Source organism: Notolepis coatsorum (assembly GCF_963971535.1).
Source record: "Notolepis coatsorum genome assembly, chromosome: 7".
Classification (NCBI taxonomy): Eukaryota; Metazoa; Chordata; class Actinopteri; order Aulopiformes; family Paralepididae; genus Notolepis; species Notolepis coatsorum.
This window is the reverse complement of record NC_140171.1, coordinates 8,321,731-8,339,475: the sequence shown is the minus strand read 5'-3', so window position 1 is coordinate 8,339,475 and position 17,745 is coordinate 8,321,731. Positions and strand designations below refer to the sequence as shown.

Here is a 17,745-nt window from a genome sequence, read left to right as displayed (position 1 = left end):
GTATGCCCAGCCCATATGGGCTTACAAGACACATAACAATAAGTATATAATAATATACTTTACCAATTACTTAACAAATGACATAGACCAAGATGGCCATAAAAGAATACAAGAAAATACAATAAAACGTAATATAACACAAGCTGTACTCAATGTAAATAAACAGAAAAACAAGGTGAATAGTAGTTATAACATTAATCAACATTCAGTTGTTTTGCTACAAATGACAGGTGGTGACCACCATGGGAGCTTTCAGGACTATTGGGAGCTTTGTCAAGGAGTTTGTGTCCCTCACACGCCAGGTACACACACACACACACACACACACACACACACACACACACACACACACACACACACACACACACACACACACACACACACCACACACCACACACCACACACCACACACACACACACACACATGCAGTATGAGTGTATATCTACCAACTTAAATGAGTCCCTATCTGGTGTTGTTCCACAGAGGGATGTGTCGGAGTTGACCGGCGCCACTCTGACCCAGGCCCTGTTCAACTGGACTCTGGCTGAGCTGGCTAACCTCTACAGGCCTCCTCCCCAGACCGTAGACTTTGTTGTGACCGACGTGGAGGACTGGTACCACCAGGTGGTGATGCCTCTGTTACGGAGGTTCTTGCCCCACGACTACACCCAGATTCCTGGCGGCATCAAGGCTGCCTTCCACCAAGTGTTGTGAGTTCCGGACAGCAATTTTTCTATTTGACAATGAACAGTACAAAGGCTCTATCTATAATAATAATAAAAAAATTCAAAATAATCAAATGGTTCGTCCCACCTCAAAAAAGGGAATGGAGACATGGTGCATTTATATAGCAGCTTTTATCCAAAGCGCTTTACAATTTGTTCCTCACATTTTCTCTTGCGTTGGTGACGAGCTCAATGTCCGCTGCGCCACCCACCCGCCCTGTAAATGTGAGTTTTTAATTGACCTATCTCAAACCCGCCCTCTTTTCTTGATTGATTCTCCAATCACGACTGTCGTCTGTGGGAAGCAACAGCTGTGATTGCAGGATCAAGAAAGAGGGTGGGGTTTGAGATAGGTCAATTGTATTTGCTCTATCTTGATGTAGAACGTTTGTTTACACTGGTAATGTTCACAGACACTGGAGTAAAACAGACCTATAGAGTTCAAGTTTATTTCCCATATACAAATCGAATTAATTCAAGAATGAATGTGAATATATAATACCCCACATTTAAAAGAACACGCCAACAGCTTATCTTATTCTCCAGAGAGAGACAAGAAGATAGATACCAGTTTCCCCTCTGTGCGTTCAGTAGAAAGCTATCTGGCTGCACGTTAGCCTAGCTTAGCACAGCACAATGAATGGAAGCGGACATGGCCGGTTAGCCTTCGGGAGAGGTGTTAGTTGGACAATGCCTAGGCTAACCGACCATGTCTGCTTCGATGCATTGTGCTAAACAGAAACTGGTATCTATCTTCTTGTCTCTCTCTGGAGAAGACTGTAAGCTAATTTCCCAAAATGTTGCCGTGTTCTTTTTAACAATGGTCAAAAGGGAATTCCAGATTTGGGCTTCAAGATAAACTGAAATGTGACACTGTTCAAAACGATTCAACCGGTTCAGTTGCAGCACATGGATTGTCTGGGTCACCAGTTCACTGGGGTATCCCAAAGCAGTAAATGCTTCGCCGTAACGCGATACGGCGCGTTGTAGACAGATTTCCCGGGCACGTCAGATCACACTCCGTGAGTACACACATCCGAGCGCGGGCAGAAAGGAACATAATCCCAGTCAGAACAATAGGGCTACTATCACATTGTGGTCATGCTAGCGATCTCGACAATCAATCCATGCAAGTTCACAGTTGACAGTCACACTCGTACAGCCACGCAGATTATTTAGTCAAATAGAATCCTGCCGTTTTTCCTTTGAAACTTGTCTGGGGTGTGTCTTGGTTTCTTCGTAGAGCTCCTTTTCTTTAGTGCAGCAGCGCAGGTCAACTCAGTCACGTTTTTCAGTGAGTCCCGCTGAGTGGCTTGAGCAGAGTGTGTTTACAAACGGGAAACCCATCTATGTCTATGTTTTGTACAGAACTACAAATATTGTTTTACTTTGTTTTTTTTGTACAGTTATCTGAACATGGGGATGGGCAACGATACAGAGGAACTCCCCGATCCCTGTAGTATCACCCTCGAGGAGAAATCATGTGGGGTGAGGAATAAAAACGACACTCTTTTAAACATTTTATTTTAGTCCATTGTTTTTTTTTTTTTATTCTGTGAACGATTCATTGACTCCATAAGGATTTGTGTTTTTTTTTTTGGAAACCCTTAAGTATTCTGCTGAACTGTCTCTTTCTCCTCATCTCTCCTCTAAATCCTCAATCTACTTTCAATCTCTCCTCCTGCCATTCCCTGTCTTTGCTTGCCCCATTTTGACCTCCCTATACAAGCTGACCAACACAGTGGAAGATGTGGCTCGTGTGCTGTACTGCGTCGGCCAGAGCGACCTCGCGATGTCAGAGGAGACCGTGCTGAGGATGGTTGTAGAGTTGACGGGGCGGCTCAACTCGTTGGTAAAAGAGTTCTCCAAAGCGGTAAGTCTGAGCCACGATGATGTTGGCTTTCTGCTCCTACGGTGAGGAAGTTATTCACCGAACCAAAAAGATTAAAATATTTGTACAATATACAGTTTTGTATATTGTATATTTTGTAGTGCTGTCAATAGATTAAAAGAAATTAACTAATTAATCTCACAATTTTCTGTAATTAATCTAGATAAAAAAAATCGCATTTTTCTACTTAAAACCGAAGCTTAACAGATATTTACTTGAGTAAAATCATGGAATTAGTGTAGAATCAACACAAATAAAGTATATTTAGATTCACTTGTATGAACTACCAGTAATATAAATCATATTAACAACAAAAATGTGTTCCATCTTCATGTCAGATGATTTTCAAAAAGGTGCACGAGTCAATGCAAAAAAAGAACAAGCAAAGATACTGCTGAAAGTTCAGAACGTTGAAAATTGTTCACTCCATAGATTAATCTAGATTAAAAAAAAATAACGCTTTAAATAATTTAAATGAATCTCCAAAGTTAAAGCATTAACTTTGACAGCCCTAATATTTTGTATAGTGTTTGGTCTTTATTCTTTAAACTTTTTTACTGTATGAAGCACAATCTCAGGAGGCTCATACAGAACCAAGCATTTCACTGTAATGTACATGTGACAAATAAAACAAAACTTAATGTGAAGTTTATTTTGTTTGTTCAAATACAAGTACTACATCGAGTACCGATATCAGTACTTAATAATAGCATTACAGTTCTAATTATGACATTGAACACATGTCAGATGTCACTTTTTTGACTGTAACTAATTAAATATACAACATGACGCTGTTGCTGACATTTTACGTTGAAATAATATCAATTTTTAAACAACATTCAACTTTGTGTTTTTCTGAACAAACATGGCACTAAGTAGTATAGTATCAGAGTAGTTGCATGAGTACACGAGCACGGTATCGGACCCGATACCGATACCCATAGATATATATAGAACACTAGATAGCTTGCCCGCGCTGCCGGCCAATGGAGAGCGACGTCACTGAACCGCCGCCATCTTGCCAGGGGCAGCCTTGAGTGAGAGTGAGTGAGCTGCACAGACAAAGATACTCATAACTCGCTGAAATATTGACGGATTTACAAACGGTTTGGTTTATTACAAGCATTATTAACGTGGCTATGATTCAAGCGGTTTGTAAAAAAAAAAATCTTTAAAAAAGTATGCACTATCATAACTACATCTTTGATGTTTATAGCAAACCAACCCGTTTGTAAATCCGTCAATATTTCAGCGAGTTATGAGTATTTTTGTCTGTGCAGCTCACTCACTCTCACTCAAGGCTGACCCTCCCAAGATGGCGGCGGTTCAGTGACGCTAGTGACTCCGCCTTAAGCTATCTAGTGTTCTATAGATATCAATGCCGATACCAGTATCATCCCTAACGGAAACCAAAACCAAATGGTTCATAATTCTGTTTGATCTCCTCCCAGAACTTCAGTGACGTGGCCTCCTACTTCAGAGAGGTGTTTGCCCAGGTGGACTCTCCATCTCTGACCAAGGAGAACCTGGAGGACCCGGCCTTCATCAGACTGTGGTTCCGGATCAAGCTGCTGCCTCTTCTGCCCGCAGTACCCACAAGCCTCCTCTCCTGCCTCAGCGCCAAGAACTTCACCTGCCCTGTTTACCAAGCCCTGTGAGTTGGCAGTTTTACACTAACCCTTGAAATTATTTGTAAACATGTGTACATTATGCACACTTGCACACAAATGCTAAAGTATATTAAAACATTATTCCGACTATGAAAACAACTAAGGTTATTCACCTCGCCTATGGCCAGCACTTTGCACTTTATGGAGGCACTTTTCAATAGACCTATCTCAAACCCTGCCCTCTTTTCTTGATCCTCCAATCACAACTGTCGCTTACAAACAAAGTTTGTCCGAGGTAAGCGACAGTTGTGATTGGAGGATCAAGAAAAGAGGGCAGGGTTTGAGATAGGTCCGCATTAGTGAAACACAAACAGGATTCAAGATTCAAGATTTGAAGTCTCCCCCTGCAGTCAAGAATATATAAAAATGTGCAGAGGGTACACTATGTACCCAGTGTACCCATAGACTACACTATACTGCGCATCACACAGTTATTAACCCTTTCACTACCACACTACCAAAGGGTTAACCCTTTCACTGTGGCAATACAGAAGGTTAACCCTTTCACAGCCACACGACATAGGGTTAACCCTTTCACAACCAGACTACAGAAGGTTAACACTTTCACTACCACACTACAGACGGTTTTAACCGTCTGTCTGTAGTGTGGTAGTGAAAGGTTAACCTTCTGTAGTGTGGTAGTGAAAGGTTAACCTTCTGTTGTGTGGTAGTGAATGGGTTAAAACTAAAGTGCTGTAGATTAGTCTGCAACGATGCACAGTGTTGACTAGTAGTTTTAATAGCCCATTAGTCGACTATTCTGTGAAACCCTTCCCTAACATGCATATAATGTATGATGAGTGACAGTTACCATCTTCCTGGAATCTTACTTTTGAAACAGCACTGTGCAATATTACACCTACTGTAGACTTCAGTGTATTTTTTACTGTATTTATTTACTGTATATTTTATTCCATTTTTATTCTATTCTTATTCTTAGGCAATTTGATTTGTTTTGTTATTCTTATTCGTGACCTGTTTGTTCTGTCTAAATGTTTAATGTTGAGCGATTTGCAGTGTCAAATTTCCCTCGGGATAATAAAAGTATTTCTATTCTATTCCATTCTATTCTATGTTTGTCCTGCTGTGCCCAGCGTGGCAGAGCTGGGTGAGCACATGCGTCACATGGAGGGGGATCACGGTCACGTGACGTACCAGCACTTCATCCGGCCCTTCCTGCTGCATCACACCACGTCTGGCAAGTAAACCGATTAGCCATAACTATATAGGCACAACAAATCAAATCAAATAAAATTTATTTGTAAGGCCCCGACAACACACATGTTAATGTCCCCATGGGCCGGACACGTCTTATTTAAACAAGTCAAGAAGAAACATCACAATAAGTCAAGAACAAAACAAAAACACCAATGTGGGGGAGAGAAACCTTAGAAGGGCCATTCAAGGGGGGGGGTCTCCCTTCTTAGATGTCGGTGAGGTCACGACAACACAGTAAGAACACAAACAACCTTTCTAATTACTTACCAAGACGGCATGTCCACTGAAGTTGCCAGGCTTCTCTTTTCTCATTTGTTTCAATGAATGGACGTGCCGTGGTATTGTCACGTGTGCTGAGAGCTGAGCGCGTCTTCGGTGCTCAGGGCGCCATGCGCTAGAAGTTGAAAATGCTAAAGTCTTTTAGCAAAAGGACACAGTGGTTTTCAGTAGTCGCCTAGCAACAATGGCAGTCGTGATTAGCACACTTCCGGGCACCTCCCTCGAGTGTTGCAAGGTGAAAGAGAGCTCTTCAGGGGGCACTTAAAATGTTGGATACTTGCTTGCTTACTAGTAATCACAAATAACACAGCAAATCATGGCCAAATAACAATGATGTTCTCTTTTCAGATCCCCACTGTGTTTCCTCAGCCAGTCACAGTGCAGAATGGCTGGAGGAGAACTTTGGTTTCTTCTCCACATTCGCCCCTGTTACGGATTTCTATGACCTCAACCTCAACTTCTCTGGAGTAAGTGTGGGGAGTTTTACATTACATTTTACATTACAACTAGGGCTGTCAGTTTTTCGCGTTAATTAGATTAATTAATTACACAGCAAATTATCGCGTTATGAAAATTAACTCAAAATTAATTAAATTATTATTATTTTTTTTATTTTTTTATCTCATTCATTCCATAAGAACGTAGAATAAACATTTACAGACTTTTTTTTAAATGCACCATTTGCATGTTCTTGGTATCTGATTCTAGGGACATCTATGGATCTCAGGGAATGTATTCCCAGTGTCAGAAATAGTGTGTCTGTTACTAGGCTTGAGTCAATTGTAATGAACCAAATGAGAATATCAATTACATTTTATTTAAATTTTTTTTAATCTTTGACTGTGAATAACACCATGCTAAAATTGACCAGACCTGATAAATCTAAGCAAATGAATAAATGGAAGATGATTAAACAGAAGGTTTTGTAGATACAGTACTGAATTCTGCCATCCGGACACATGCAATTTGAAATATGATTATAGAATATAGAATATCAGGCCTAAAATGGTTATTAAAATGCGATTAATTAGATTAATTAATTACAAATCCTGTAATTAATTAGATACTTTTTTTTAATCGCCTGACAGCACTAGAAAATAGGCCATGTAAAAAAGACAAACAAGATTGATAGATTTGAAACACTGGTGCAACCGACATACCAGATACTGTAGAAGCCACCATGTGTAACATGTGTTCTTCCTTCCCCCCAACCAGCTGGAGGTCCTAGAACTTCTGTCTCCGAGGCAGAAAGCAGAGCTGCTGGTGTCACCTCTTCCTGCTCCTCCTCCAGATGTCATCATCCACACAGTGTTCGACTACCTGCTTGCCGCTCCAGAAGAGAGGGGACTTCCGGAGGTCCTGCACCACCTCGTCAGGCTCTCTGAGAAGGTAAAACCAGTCAAAATGTATTAATTGATTCAATCATTCATGAATGAATCCTCTCAGTAATACACAGGAGCTTTTCTTTACTGTGATTATGGACACAACAGTGATGCTGCCTCTACAGTAGGTACAAGGTGGTGCAGCCGCATTACCATCCTGCCCATAGTCACATTTACCAAGACCTATTACTGCCTGAAAGGTTTTCTTAAACTTTGTATGAGTCAAATTCAAGAGAAAGCTAGAAAGATGTCAGCTAGCTACCTTTATTTTCCTTTTTTTTTTATCCACTTTTTTCTCCCCATTTTCTATTTTTCTCCCATCCCAATTTCGCATTTCCAATTCTACCCTCCCCTGTCTTGATCGTTGCTAGACTATGCCTCCCACTGGTCGGCTGTAGTGAGGATAGAAGCCTTGCATCACGCGTCCCCTCTGGTACACGAGGAGGCAGCCTGTCGCATCGAACTCTCAGTGGCGAGGAGTAACTCGTGGGAGGCTCACGCTGCCCCCGCTACTTCCTGTTTCCGCCGTACCGGCGTCACCCAACCGACCTGTAGGAGTCGCTGTCCACAACGTCCAATCCCCACCCACCGGCTTTCTCACCCTCTAACACTGCCAATTGTGTTAGTATGACGGCCGGCCAAGCCGGTAGCAACGCCGAGAGCTGGGCTAGATACCAGCATCTCCTGCGTTAGTGGCGAGCGCCTTGCCCACTGCGCCACTCAGCCACCCTACCTTTATTTTCCACAAAGCATGGCTAGCTGTGCTTGGGGGAATGTATAGCATGGTTGGAACATCAATCACATTGCTTGGCTGAAGCTACCTGTGGTGTAATTACTCATTCTTTCATTTCGATTTGGTAATTTCTTCATCCTGAGTATCTTAACAGCCATGTAATCCATAGTGATGTATTTACTACGTATAATGTATCTATTAATCATTTACTTATATTATTTTCTTTCAGATGAGGATACCATGCAGTTCATACCTACTAATGTAAGTTGTTTCCTATTCTCAGACACCCAGAGTAAAATCTCTTTTTATTTAGACAATTTATTTTTCAAAAGCACCTTATATTTTATTTTATTTAACCTTTATTTTACCAGGTAGTCACTTGAGATCAATGATCTCTTTTTCGAGCAAGACCTGGCCAAAATGGCAGCAAAACAAAAACAAACATACAAGACACAAACACAGACAAAAACATAAAAGGCAAAGTGGGGCAAGGGGATACATTTGAGCTGCAGCAAACCAGATTGAATGGGATTGGGGGGAGATTGGAGGGTAGGGTAAAAAAAAGGTAGGGTAGAAAGAGGAGGGAATGTGAGGCTTTGCAGGAGGTTGCTGGGGAGAGAAGGTCAAGTTAATGCATATAAATATAACACCGCATTATACAGTGAAGCATCGACATTCTCCCATCTCATTCTTTAAAATGTCCGTAATTTGAACTTTAAAATCAGATATGGTAGTGAGGGCCTGCAGTTTCAGAGTTTTTTTTTAAGTCCATTCCAGGCAGAGGGAGCAGAGAACATGAAGGCCCTTTTCCCAAACTCTGTGCGGGTTCTGGGTACTGAGGCATATAAATAATCCTGTGATTGTAAGCTGTAAGATGGGTTTGATGTAGGGATGTCCGATATTATCGGCCGATATCGGCATTCAAATGTGATATCGGAAAATATCTGTATCGGTTTTAATTTTTTTTCTTTTTTTTACATTTCTATAGAAATGATGTCCGATATTATCGGCCGATATCGGCATTAAAATGTGATATCGGTTGATATCGGTATCGGAAATTAAGAGTTGGACAATATCGGTATATCGGTATCGGTAAAAAAAACAATATCGAGCATCCCTAGTTTGATGTGATGGTGAGGTATGAACCGAGGTAAAAAGGGAGCTGACCAATAATTGCTTTATAAATTAAACTTGTTGTTGTTGATTATGTTGTTTTCATTGTTGTTTGTCAGATTTAAGCAATTGGAGCTGGCTATATTCTCTGTACCTCCAAAGTTGGAACCAGTCATCTGGGCCACTATGAATGAACTGACAGCTCCAGAAGGTTGGTCAGACACACACACACACGCACGCTCGCACGCACGCACGCACACACGCACACACACACACACAGACACACACATTTCCTATAAGATTTACATTTACAAGTTGTGACCAGCAGTTAATTAATACTTTTTTGTTTCAGGCTGCCATCCCAAACCCAAGGTAGGATGATATTTCTATTGGATACTTGACCACTTTATTTGTATAACATCAACATATATTGTGAGTTTCTAATGCCAGCAGCAGCATCAGATCTCATGACATTGTTTTTTGTATTTCATATCCAGTGCTTCTCCATACCACTCAATGGTAAGTAGGACTTTTTAAGACCAATGATGGACATCCATAGAATGAAAATTCAACCGGCTTTAGACAGAATTCACATTATGTAATTCCTACAACCATGGGCAGTGCTATCAATATTTGTGGGCATGAACATAAACTCTCTCCCAAAGCAAAAATCTAGAGGAAAATTCTTTACTTTTCATTTCTTTATGTTCAAAGAAACATGTCCATATTTCTCCAGATGCCAATAGATTATGAGCAGTTGCGAATCAATTGTGACAGCGTTTAACTAGGGCGCTAGTACGCCATCGCTTTAATCAATGGGGAGACTGCGAGATTTGCGAGCGCTTAAAATATATCTTATATTATAGCTATGGGTCTAATCACCCGTCGATTGTCAGTGAGTTGCTTCCAGTCAACATGCCCAAAACAGATTGTTTTTTCATCCGTACATTTCCGTTTTATACCGTTTTGAATATGAGTAGTTTTGGTGATTCTTAATAATCCCAAGAAAAGACGCGATAATAGCCCTTTAGTGGAATACACTAAACACGTTGTCATTTTTCGCCTGATTATCGAATCTTCCTGAAATCAACGCTAGATTATCATTATTATCCTTCCTCGTGCATACATGAAATGGCCCTTGTAGCGCGGCGCTCGCCCCGCCACCTCCTGCACTCAACGTTAAACAGCCACACACACACACACACACACACACACACACACACACACACACACACACACACACACACACACACACACACACACACACACACACACACACAGACAGCCACGATCACGGTAGAAAGAAATATCAGATCAACGCAAGATTTTATATATAGAGTCCTTACCTGGTATCTGATGTAATGCAAAAGAAATAATCCAATTATCTGATCGCCATTCCAAATACTGCTCGTGGAGGTCCGTCCCACATTGCCCGGCATTGCATATGAAGGGGAGGGGGGGGGGGGGGGGGGGGGGGTTGGGGGCAGCATAGCAGATGTAACGTTGTAAATGCTAGTCCTGCCGGAATATTTAAACCCCACCCGCACGGCTCAGATTGGCCCTGAAAAGAAACTACACCATTTCTAATAGAGTGCAATACCGGCTGGAAGGCGTAGGGGGCGGTATTTGCCCTTTTGCGAGCTCAGGCCCATTCCCAATGATAACATCAGGCTGGATGGATGAAAAATGAATGGATATAGCTAATAAAAGAAATAGCGATTAAAACCCGAGTTTTCTCGTGATTGCCGCTGAACGGTTGGCGAGTTAACCCGACTTTTCTCGTGACTGGCGTTGAATGAGTTAAGAGTCATTATTGTAAAGCAGCTATATAGCAGCTTTGTCCTGAACCAGCAGGAGATGTTAAGGAGATTGAGGCAGAGATAAAGAGAGTTTCAATAATCTGAACTAGAAGAGACAAAACCACGAATGACGTTCTCTAAAGGTGAAATAAAGAACAGCTTAGTTTTGGCAATAGTTCCCAGCTACAAGAAACAGGACTATTTTCCTCTCTTAACCTGTTCATCAAAGTTTACTCAGCAAAGCATTTTGGCGGCCAGCTTAACATTTGTAGATAGAGTTCCTACTTAAGAGTAATTATGGATTGTAGTGTTTTGGGGATTTATTTATTTTGTGTTGTAAATGTGTTAATCTGATCACACAGAACCATATGGATTGCATTTGGGGATTCTATTGAATGATGTACTTTAGCTATGAGAGAAGGTACCAAGATCTCTTATTCATTTTCATTTTGTCTTTAACAGAAACCAAAGTCTGCGCTGGAATCAATAGGTAAGACTTCATATTCTGTGGAATTTATTTAAACTGCTTCATGAATCAAATCAAATCAAATGTATTCGTAAAGCCCGCAATCACACGCTAATGTCCCCATGGGCTGGACAAGTCTTCTTTAAACAAGTCAAGAAGAAACATCACAATGAACCAAGACCAAAAAGAAAATCATGAAATCCAAAACAACACTCCCAGACATACCCCAGTGAAGGTAAAACTCACTAAAAACCTAGCAATAGGAAAAACGTACCACAGGCAAATAGAAGGGCCGTTCAAGGGGGGGATCCCCCTTCTTGAATGTCGGTGGTGATAGTAGTGTTGCTATGGTTGATCGATGGGTGGAGAATAAAACAGGCGAAAAAATTTGTGCATGTTGTAATATCCAATAATATTCCCAACTCAGAGCTGTATCTAAATCAGTCCATCTGGCTATAACAGATGCATCATTCCTGATACTATCATTTCATGTTTCCACAGCTCTGCTCTACAGCGCCACCTGCAGATGGGACACTCGCCCGATGTCCCCTGTAACTTCAGTTTGGAACAATACGCTTGTTCAGAGGTAAAAACACAATTCTTTGGGGGAAAACAAATGATTTGGTTCGTTAGCTTTTATCTGAATCATCTGCTTGGTCTCAGCTTCGGGATATTATCTTTTTGTCAAGACAATTTAATAATAGTGTGTTTCATCTCTTTTTTAAAGCTGAGAAACTTCACAGCCAGTCATCTGGTGTCTCTTCTGAGGTGTAACCTGCCTGGCAACAGCAGCTACTCCAGAGATACATGGAAGTTGCTGCTCACCAAGCTGTCCTCTGTCCTGGACCCAGCTCTGGACATGCTTGCTAATAATATGGTAAACAGACCGCTATTATAGGCTACATTAAATTAAATATGATGTAAATAAACATTAACATTGAAGACATTTAAAATGATTTGTTTTCATCTTTTAATCTCCTCTCCTGCAGTCCATGCCCATGCTTGGTCCATCAGCGTCTGAGATTCTGGATGTGATTGGAGAGATGAGAGTATCGCTGCTGAGCGACGAGCAGCTGAGGGACAGTGATGTCATCAGTCAGTGGTTCTCTGGGCGTCTGAGTGGCTTCCTGTCGTCTGCATCAGGAGAGTTCCTACACTGTCTCAGCAGCAGAAACCTCAGCTGTCAATCATACCAGCACATGTAAGAGGCATCAAACGTATCAACTTGGCAACATGGTTTCATTGATAATGAAGTGAAATATGTTTCACAACTGTATCAAGGAAATGACACCATAATGGCTTGTCAAGCTTTGGAGCATCGTGAACATTGTATTATGTATCTTCACTTCCAGATTGATGGAGCTCAGCCATCATTTCCACCACATGGAGCCAAGCAGGAGAGAGCTGGTGGTTGAAAACTTCATCCTGCCCTTCCTGACCAAAAACACTTCAGGTATGTTCAATACATACTGTAGATTATTAACTCATTGACCGCCGGGGATTAGCCTCATCCTGTAGTAGCTATACCGCCACCGCTGTAAACGGTGGGAGTCGCTCACCTTGTTTGCAGGGCTATAACTATTTAAATGTTATAGCTATGGATGCAATACTATGGCACATTTGACATCGAGTATCTATCGTTCAAGATGTGAAAAAGGAATATTTTTTCCATTCATACATTCCCGTTTTATACCGTGGTGAATATAAGTATGGTTTTAGAGCGGTTTAGGGTCATTCCTGGGAGGCTAGTATTAGGCCGCGACGCATATTATACTTAATCCATTGGCATTTCGTACACGCCACAATTAAAAATTCGAATGCATATGATCGGTATATTATGTTCCATCATGCATGCATGAAAGGGGGGGGGGGGGCGTTTCTGATTAATTGATTGTCAATAACGGCATTCGTTAGTACAACAGCATACGCTGATCAGGGCGATGGCTATGAAAACAATGCACAACCAAGGTGAAATTGACGTTAAATTGCTCTTACCTGTGGCCGATGAGATTCCAAAAAGAATATTCCAATTATTTGATTGCCATCTGCTGCAGATCGTATGTCCATTTGGGCCACGACATAACCCCCCACAGCTTAATGAATCGGGCGTCCCGAAAGCGATTCAATGCCATCGCGGGTAGACCCCTCGGGTAGCCATTGTTGTTTTGCCAGGTTTAACAGAATGATCCTGCATTGTCTCTCCTCCAGACCCAGGCTGTGTGTCCGGCTTCAACAGCAGTGAGGAACGGCTGAGGAAGAACTTGGGGCCATTTTCAGTTCTCTTGTCCATCGGAGAGCTGCTGGATATCAACCCAAGCTTCTCTCCTGTATGTCTCAAGAACTGCCCACCACCTTATCTTATGTATTAGTGATTATTATAAACTTAGGCAGTAAACTGCACGCTACGTGGGAACCTATACGGTGTGGGGAATTACTCTGTAGCTTTAGTTGTTTAAATGTGTAATGGCTGCCCCAATATCTTCAGTTTTCAGGGGTGTAAAGTACTTTGTACTTTGTTACAATACTTAAGTACTGTTTTGGGGGATTTGTACTTTACTCGAGTATTATTAGGTTTGTATACTTGTACTTTTACTCAATTACATTTCAGAGAGAAAAAACATACTTTTTACTCCTTACATTTAAAATGCAGACCTACAAAGTACAAATCTCGCAGGTCCAACCATTTTAATTAGTATATTTGTTTATCTGGCCGAACTAACGTTATTAATCCTGCGGACGCAATTTATTTAAAAACAGCCAATCAGAGGGCGGTTAGGTGGCCGAGCGGAGATTGCGTTCGTCACCAACCCCGGAGCTGTGAGCTGGATTCGCCTATCCAGCTCACAGCTCCGGGGTTGTCACCAGCTTGGCTGGCCGTCTGCACTAATACAATTAGCTGTATTAGAGGGTGGGAGAAGCTGGCGGGGTGGGTCCGGGTCGTTGTAAACAGCGACTCCTACAGTTCGGTCGGGGCGCCTGCTAAGCGCGGATAGGACTTGAGGGGGATAGTGTGATCCTCCCACACGCTACGCCCTCTCGATGAGAATCCGCGCTGCCAGGTGAAAAGAAGCGGTGATTGGCTGGACGTGTGTCGGAGGAAGCACGTGGTAGCCTCCACTCTCCCAGATGATCTGACTGTGGGGGGTAAGTGCGCAGCGACCAGGAAGGGACTGGGAATTGGCATACGACTAACATTGGGATGGGAGAAAATCGGAGGAAAATGGAGGGGGAAAAAGACAAAAAAAAAAAAAAAAAAAAACAGCCAATCAAATCCCTATCAATTGAAAATTAACCCGCCCATACCCATGCTGATTGGTCCTTGTGCAAGACTAGAAAGCGGGAATCTTTGATTAAACACCTGCTATCAGAAGAATAGACGGTCAGAAAAAAAGTTTTTACTTTTACTTTTTAGTACTTAACTACATTTAAAAGTAGAAACTTTTTTACTTTTACTCAAGTGTGTTTTTAGCCAGATATTCTGACTTTTACTAGAGTACGATTTTGAGACGGTACCCACACTTTCACTTGAGTATAATGTCTGGGTACTTTTTACACCCCTGTCAGTTTTATAGATGAGTATTACTGTCATGAACTTTAAATAAATGTCCCTGATGAGATTTCCCCCCTTATTTTCCCATCCTTTGCAGCTGGAGGCCCTAGAACGCCTGTCAGAATATTAACTGTCCAATCCAATCCAACTTTATTTGTATAGCACATTTAAAAACAACATGGTTGACCAAAGTGCATCACAGTAAAAACCATAATATAGTAAAAAGAACACATAAACACAATACAAAGTACACAGAACTACAAACAAAATTACAGCAGAAGACAATTTTTTTTTTAAAAGCTAGGGAGAACAAATGTGTTTTAAGGTGGGACTTAAACACTGGCTGTGGGGCCAGCCTAATGTGGGGGGGGCAACTCGTTCCACAGTTTTGGGGGCTGCAACCGCAAATGCACGGTCCCCCCTGTTTTTTTAGCCTGGATTTAGGGACAACCAGGAGGGACTGGTCAGCAGACCTCAGAGACCGTGATGGGGTGTAGTAGGGGTGCAGGATCTCGGTGAGGTATAGGGCGGGGCCAGACCATTCATTGCTTTATAAGCAAACAGCAGGATCTTTAAAATTGACCCTAAACTGCACAGGCAGCCAATGAAGGTAACCTGTGCAACCAACCAGATACTGTAGAAACCACCATGTGTAACATGTGTTCTTCCTTCCCCCCAACCAGCTGGAGGTCCTAGAACTTCTGTCTCCAAGGCAGAAAGCAGAGTTGCTGGTGTCGCCTCTTCCTGCTCCTCCTCCAGATGTCATCATCCACACAGTGTTCGACTACCTGCTTGCTGCTCCAGAAGAGAGGGGACTTCCGGAGGTCCTGCACCACCTCGTCAGGCTCTCTGAGAAGGTAAAACCAGTCAAAATGTATTAATTGATTCAATAATTCATGAATGAATCCTCTCAGTAATACACAGGAGCTTTTCTTTACTGTGATTATGGACACAACAGTGATGCTGCCTCTACAGTAGGTACAAGGTGGTGCAGCCGCATTACCATCCTGCCCATAGTTAGTCACATTTACCAAGAACTATTACTGCCTGAAAGGTTTTCTTAAACTTTGTATGAGTCAAATTCAAGAGAAAGCTAGAAAGATGTCAGCTAGCTACCTTTATTTTCCTTTTTTTTATCCACTTTTTTCTCCCCATTTTCTATTTTTCTCCCATCCCAATTTTGTATTTCCAATTCTACCCTCCCCTGTCTTGAACGTTGCTAGACTATGCCTCCCACTGGTCGGCTGTAGTGAGGATAGAAGCCTTGCATCACGCGTCCCCTCCGGTACACGAGGAGGCAGCCTGTCGCATCGAACTCTCAGTGGCGAGGAGTAACTCGTGGGAGGCTCACGCTGCCCCCGCTACTTCCTGTTTCCGCCGTACCGGCGTCACCCAACCGACCTGTAGGAGTCGCTGTCCACAACGTCCAATCCCCACCCACCGGCTTTCTCACCCTCTAACACTGCCAATTGTGTTAGTATGACGGCCGGCCAAGCCGGTAGCAACGCCGAGAGCTGGGCTAGATACCAGCATCTCCTGCGTTAGTGGCGAGCGCCTTGCCCACTGCGCCACTCAGCCACCCTACCTTTATTTTCCACAAAGCATGGCTAGCTGTGCTTGGGGGAATGTATAGCATGGTTGGAACATCAATCACATTGCTTGGCTGAAGCTACCTGTAATTACTCATTCTTTCATTTTGATTTGGTCATTTCTTCATCCTGAGTATCTTAACAGCCATGTAATCCATAGTGATGTATTTACTACGTATAATGTATCTATTAATCATTTCCTTATATTTTCTTTCAGATGAGGATACCATGCAGTTCATACCTACTAATGTAAGTTGTTTCCTATTCTCAGACACCCAGAGTCAAATATCTTTTTATTTAGACTATTTCTTTTTCAAAAGCACCTTATATTTGATTTTATTTAACCTTTATTTTACCAGGTAGTCACTTGAGATCAATGATCTCTTTTTCGAGCAAGACCTGGCCAAAATGGCAGCAAAACAAAAAATAAATAATTAATAAACAAACAAACAAGCTGCAGCAAACAAGATTGAATGGGATTGGGGGGAGATTGGAGGGTAGGGTAAAAAAAAAAGTAGGGTAGAAAGAGGAGGGAATGTGAGGCTTTGCAGGAGGTTGCTGGGGAGAGAAGGTCAAGTTAATGAATATAAATATAACACCGCATATACAGTACACACATACAGTGAAGCATCGACATTCTCCCATCTCATTCTTTAACATGTCCGTAATTTGACCTTTAAAATCAGATATGGTAGTGAGGGCCTGCAGTTTCAGAGTTTTTTTTTAAGTCCATTCCAGGCAGAGGGAGCAGAGAACATGAAGGCCCTTTTCCCAAACTCTGTGCGGGTTCTGGGTACTGAGGCACATAAATAGTCCTGTGATCGTAAGCTGAAAGATGGGTTTGATGTGATGGTGACTGAGGTATGGACCGAGGTAAAAAGGGAGCTGACCAATAATTGCTTTATAAATTAAATTAGTTGTTGTTGATTATGTTGTTTTCATTGTTGTTTGTCAGATTTAAGCAATTGGAGCTGGCTATATTCTCTGTACCTCCAAAGTTGGAACCAGTCATCTGGGCCACTATGAATGAACTGACAGCTCCAGAAGGTGGGTCAGACACACACACACACACACACACATGCATGCACGCACGCACGCACGCACGCACGCACGCACGCACGCACGCACGCACGCACGCACGCACGCACACACATACATACACACACACACACATTTCCTATAAGATTTACATTTACAAGTTGTGACCAGCAGTTAATTACTACTTTTTTGTTTCAGGCTGCCATCCCAAACCCAAGGTAGGATGATATTTCTATTGGATACTTGACTACTTTATTTGTATAACATCAACATATATTGGTGAGTTTCTAA

At 42.1% G+C, this 17,745-nt stretch overlaps 1 protein-coding gene across 2 annotated transcripts in view; it reads left to right on the top strand.

The window, feature by feature from the left end:
- The window catches only part of mslnb (mesothelin b), a 321,296-nt gene that overhangs the window by 37,513 nt on the left and 266,038 nt on the right, over positions 1-17,745 (top strand). For both annotated transcript variants that reach the window (XM_084318707.1, XM_084318706.1), the window contains exons 10-31: positions 231-302; positions 485-711; positions 2,133-2,214; positions 2,456-2,599; positions 4,069-4,271; positions 5,382-5,485; positions 6,133-6,251; positions 7,000-7,173; positions 8,129-8,160; positions 9,132-9,223; positions 9,365-9,384; positions 9,510-9,531; positions 11,274-11,301; positions 11,779-11,863; positions 12,005-12,154; positions 12,267-12,478; positions 12,630-12,730; positions 13,486-13,604; positions 15,511-15,684; positions 16,634-16,665; positions 17,372-17,463; positions 17,653-17,672. In XM_084318707.1, the coding sequence (XP_084174833.1) occupies positions 231-302; positions 485-711; positions 2,133-2,214; positions 2,456-2,599; positions 4,069-4,271; positions 5,382-5,485; positions 6,133-6,251; positions 7,000-7,173; positions 8,129-8,160; positions 9,132-9,223; positions 9,365-9,384; positions 9,510-9,531; positions 11,274-11,301; positions 11,779-11,863; positions 12,005-12,154; positions 12,267-12,478; positions 12,630-12,730; positions 13,486-13,604; positions 15,511-15,684; positions 16,634-16,665; positions 17,372-17,463; positions 17,653-17,672 (2,304 nt within the window). The remainder of the gene's footprint in view (positions 1-230; positions 303-484; positions 712-2,132; positions 2,215-2,455; positions 2,600-4,068; positions 4,272-5,381; positions 5,486-6,132; positions 6,252-6,999; positions 7,174-8,128; positions 8,161-9,131; positions 9,224-9,364; positions 9,385-9,509; positions 9,532-11,273; positions 11,302-11,778; positions 11,864-12,004; positions 12,155-12,266; positions 12,479-12,629; positions 12,731-13,485; positions 13,605-15,510; positions 15,685-16,633; positions 16,666-17,371; positions 17,464-17,652; positions 17,673-17,745) is intronic.